We start from the raw sequence: 5,138 nt of genomic DNA, 5'->3' as shown, positions 1-5,138 counted from the left end.
CATTTAATAAGAAAATTATCTATTAATTCAACTGGACTTTTTGAGGACCTACTCTGTATAAAATACTATTTCAAGTTCAAAGTAGAGAAAATCTTTTTTGACGTGAAGGATCTTCACACCAGAGAAATCTTTCAAAATATATTATACATTTACTATTTGTCTATCACTGATTTAATCTCTTCCTGATGACTTGGGGCTATTATACTCAAAACCAAAACAGATGGTTATAGTAATGCCATCACCATGAGTGAAACATTTCAGTGTTCCTATGCACAGATCCAGAAGATGCAGAAATGTAATGGCTTTTGAGATATTTATTGGTTTTTACAGGTTTTTTTTTTCTCATTGAAGAAATGCACATTTCTTCTTTTGAGTGTAACTCTCTGGAGATACTCCTTCCCTTTCTGGTTTCATCTGTATTTGGGAAGAGGATACTGCAGCTTGAAAGAATTATGAATAATCAAAAGGTAGAATGTTTACACTCTAGTAAGTGTATCTTGGATCGTGGAAGTATTTGTTCTTTCTTTCTTTCCCTAATGCTTCTTAACTATATTCCAGGAAAGTTAAAATTTTCAAACAGTTGACTTCCAGATATGAAGGATGTAATTATCAAGTTTCATTACATAAATCAATACAAAATTTCCAAACACTTTTAGAGCAAAATATCCCTTTGAAAACCCTCTATAATAAACAGGTATTTTTCAACAGCTATGATCAAAAGATGAAGCAACATCCTGTTTGATTTCATGAAGAAATACATGGGCAGACTGAATATATTAGTAGTGTTTCTGTATTTAACACATTATATTTCTGTCCCCTTAAAAACAAGGATAAACAACAGGAAAGCAAGGCCCAAGTCTGTCTTGTTTACAGGTATATTCCCAAAGTCTAATTTATTGCATTACCCTATTTTTTTTTCATAATAACACTTGGTATTACTTGAAGTAGTCTATGTGTTTGCTTGTCATTATTTTTAAAGATTTAGTTATTTCAAGGTGGAGGGGGGGAGAGAAGGGCAATAACAGGAAAGGCAGAGGAAGAAGGAAAGTGACTGAAGCAAACTGATCTCAGCTGTCAGCCCGATGTGGGGCTTAATCCCAACCAATTGAGACCGGAACCAAAACCAAGACTCTGACTCTCAACTGACCTTGCTACCCAGGCACCCCTGTTTTTTACTTTTTGGTCTTTCCCTGCACACAAGAATATAAACAAAATGGAAGCAGGGTGCTAGTCTTTTTTGTTTATAGGTGTATTCCCAGTGTCCAGAAGGCTGGGTGGCACCTACCGGATGCTCAAAAAAGTTTGTCAGAAGAATAAGACTAGGAATGAATGATGATCGTGGCAAAATATAAAAACTATCGTTTCGACAGGAAACACGCTTCAGGCTCTAAATCTCCCTCCTTCTATGAAGATTTCTCTCCATTTGTAGCACACATTATGCTTATACACACTTATAGTATGATCCCCCAAACATGTGATGCTCAGATATATTTCCCCCAGAAAGAGCCCTTGCAGCAAAGAAAATGCTGATCCAAAGTGAAGATCAACAAAGGGGGCAAATATTAGGTAATTTTATAGGCAAGACACATTAAAGGAACAAACCAGCAAAGAAAACCAGGAGGGAGGTGCCGACCTGAACAGGCATTCCTTGTACTCACGTTCACACACAGGAGCACTGTCATTCCAAAGGCTTTCCATTTCAACCAAGATGCAGTAACTAGCAGAACTGCCCTTCAGGTGGAACCTGAGGAACGAAAGCACCAGTGGTGGGGTGAGCGCACCGTTTCTCTCTCCCCTTCCGCTGAAATACAGTTTAGTGCCTGAGATGAATGCCAGGTGAAAAAGCCCAGCTCATCGGCTTTGTCAGCTGCCAGAGGCTGTGAAATCAAAACATTTGCAGGACTGCGGTTTCCAGTGAGGACGGAGCAGTGACAACGGTCTCTGGTTGTCGACCGTCAGGGGGTCATCTGTCCATCCTGCCCTCTGACAGCTCCCTGTCTGTCTCTGTCAGCAACTCTGTTCTCTAGGCCACAACATAGCACTCTCCTCTCTGGTGGCTCAGGAGGAAGACAACTCCCGATTCAAGCTGGTAAATCAGAGAAGGTGAGGAAAGACAGCAGAGGCTGCTGTTTTGGGCCCACACGTTCCGAATGTTCCAGAACACCACATCTGGCATATCCCCACTGTTGATGAGTTAATGCAAATTATCTGGGAAAGGAAGGGAAAGGTGAGAAGAGAGGGTTCTTTGGAGAGCAGTGGCTCCCTGGATTGCCTCCAGGGCTTTGTTGGAACGGATATTTGCTGCCTGCCAAGGGATCCTCGGAATATATGGAGGACAGCTGCTCTGTCGTCCATGCTTTTTACCCGTCAGTGCTGTTGGAACATAACACCAAGGTCATTAGGATTCCCGTAGAGAGTTCACGACCTTACTGCAAACATGAGCATAGGTCTTCATACTCCTGTGATACAGACTAACACTAATTAGCTGACCTAAAACTAGATGGAAAACTATTCCTCTTGATGCTTTGTTCCTATCCCGAATTCCACTATTGACCGGTTTAAATTTTTCTTGGAACAATCCCTGCATATTACTTGTAATTAACTTTCTTTGACATCCCAATCGTTTTATAAACAACCACTATGCAATATTTTTCCTTTCGTGCCTCCAAGTTACTTTTCATTCATACATGTAATGTTTCACCTGAATATCCAAGATTTCTTGTTACACTTCTGCTGTTCGGTGTATTTACTGTTTTTCCTTTTCAAGCACACGTGGCGCTTGGTTCCATCTGGTTCCCACCATACTTCCCAATCACTGTTTCGGGTATCAGTCCTTTCTGGTACTTCTTTGCCATTAGGCAGCTTGCTCTTTGGGTAGACCCCCATTGGCCCCGGTGTCAGCATAGCAGCATCGAGTCCTGTGTCCCCCGTCTCTCTGCCAGGTCATACTCACCCCTCATCACAAACGAAGGACACTTTCGCCCCAAGCTGGAAATTCAGTGGTAAGAGCACACGGCCATTAGGGAGTTGGCCCCGGAAGTCTGCACATGATTTCACTAGGATAACAACAGCAACAACAAGAACAAGAGAAAACAGAAGTAAGATGGTCATGTGAGGACGGAAAAGACTGATCTGCAAGGAGATGACAGTGTAGGCACCTGTACATCTTGGGGCCGCTGGGCTCCAGTCTCCCTGGGGCGTACAGCGCAGAGACGCTGCCCCTCGGAGATCATAGCCGGGCTCGCAGCTGTAGGACACTTCCTGCCCCGGGGAGAAATTGGCCTGGTTTTCTGCACTGTGCATTCCGTGCAGAATTTCTGGAGGCAGCTGACATACTGTGGAAAGAACAGGTGTGAAGGACCAGTCAGTGATGGAGAAACATCTTTTACTACATTCTAAACCTTCCGAGGAGTCCCAGGCTTATCATTAAAGGGGAGCTCAGATGTAACAGAGGAAATCAAGTGATGCTCCTGCCCCCTCCTTTTACCATTATGTAAAATCAGACAATGAAGGGATGTGCCCAAAGCCCTCACACCTAGTAAGAGGACGATCACTGGAGCTGAGTTCTTCCTGGCACAAGGTCAAATGCGTGACCAGGACCCTGAGGGTGCTTTCTCCAGAGCTGGCCAGTCTGCATGGAATTACTAGCCCTGTCATAAAGGAGAGCTGTGAAGGGTAGATGAGATAAGGCATTTAAAGTGCTTATTGCACAGCTGAGTAGAAAGTGCACCTCAGCCTTCAGGATATCGGGGAGATATTGGAGCTTGTATTTTACTCTGAGGATGCTCAATATGAGAGTCCCAAAGTCTCCTTCCTTGGTTGATGAAGCTCCTGCTTTCAAAGCGAAGGCACATATACGTAAGTGCACACACACACACACACACACACTCTCTCATAATTTCATGCTTCATTTCCGCACATTGTTCCCCACACGCATCCTTCTCCCAGAACGAGCACTGACCTCCTGATCTCCCTGCAACCCATGCCCTTTGTCGGTCCCTTCAAAGCCTCAGTCAGACTCACCTCGGGAGCAGCTCGGCAACTCTGGCCCCCATGTGTTTTGGGCTTGGCACTGCACGCTGGGGGGTCCTTTCATGACAAAGCCCGGCTCACAGATAAACCTCACGGTTTCATGTAAGGAAAATAAGGTCTTGTTCTCAGACACCCTCACTGCATTGTCAATGTCTGGAGGTGTGCACTTATTAGGTATGATGCACTGAGGCGGAGGGCCGCTCCATATGCCAACGCGATTGTCTTTGCTGGTGCAATATATCGATGGGTTGCCCACAAGCTCAAACTGCTTTTTCCCTCTCTGTCCGGGATGGCAGCGATAGGTCACCACGGTTCCATAGGGAAAATCTTCTTTGTAGGGGTTAATGACATTTCCGTTGGCAATGGCTGGGGGTGGCCCACAAGGAATCGCTGGGAAAAGAGATGGCAACTTAAACAATAGTGGATCAAATAGCTCGTCAGAAATGCAATGAGTAGAACTAGTTTTGCATTTGTTATTGGTTTTTAATCTTTGGTAACATGGAGATACATGTCTATGAGATTGTGATTTTGGTGGGCATAATAGCATGCCTTCTGCCTTTCCTGCTTATACTATTTCCTATGAGCATATGCGTTTTTAACACAATCCACGTTCCTTTCATTTTAGATAGCTCTTTGATATATTATCACACCATAGTGTACACAGGTTTCCCGTCCTCTTTTCCGTTTGCCTTCTTCATTTCCATTTTGTTATTAGCTCAGGAGAGTGTTCAAAAAAAAAAAAAAAATAAAAAGACCCTAGGCGCCTGGGTGGCTCAGTGGGTTAAAGCATCTGCCTTGGTCTCAGGTCATGATCCCAGGGTCCTGGGATCCAGCCCTGCATTGGGCTCTCTGCTCAGCAGGGAGCCTGCTTCTCCCTCTCTCTCTCTGCCTGCCTCTCTGTCTACTTGTCATCTCTCTCTGTCAAATAAATAAATGCAATCTTAAGAAAAAAAATAATAAAAAAAAACCAATAAAAAGACCCTTGCTGAAAGAAAAATGGAAGGGGAGAGAAACAACAGATATACCAGTGCAAGAAGTGGAATTCAAAATATTTGCCGCCTTCTTCTTCTTCTTCTTCTTCTTCTTCTTCTTCTTCTTCTTCTTCT

At 43.7% G+C, this 5,138-nt stretch overlaps 1 protein-coding gene across 1 annotated transcript; it reads right to left on the bottom strand.

Annotated features, from left to right (window-relative positions):
• Positions 1-1,538: 1,538 nt before the first annotated feature.
• On the bottom strand, positions 1,539-4,520 carry LOC116863740 (complement component receptor 1-like protein; the record flags this gene model as incomplete). Its single annotated transcript, XM_032851098.1, has 4 exons — positions 1,539-1,744; positions 2,954-3,056; positions 3,159-3,335; positions 4,024-4,520. Coding segments are annotated over 4 exons (949 nt in total), but the record flags the coding sequence as incomplete, so codon positions are not given.
• Positions 4,521-5,138: the final 618 nt, after the last annotated feature.

Source organism: Lontra canadensis, unplaced genomic scaffold, assembly GCF_010015895.1.
Source record: "Lontra canadensis isolate GAN:19392208 unplaced genomic scaffold, GSC_riverotter_1.0 scaffold2738, whole genome shotgun sequence".
NCBI lineage: Eukaryota > Metazoa > Chordata > Mammalia > Carnivora > Mustelidae > Lontra > Lontra canadensis.
The sequence above is the reverse complement of the archived record's forward strand: the minus strand, read 5'-3'. Positions and strand labels throughout refer to the sequence as shown.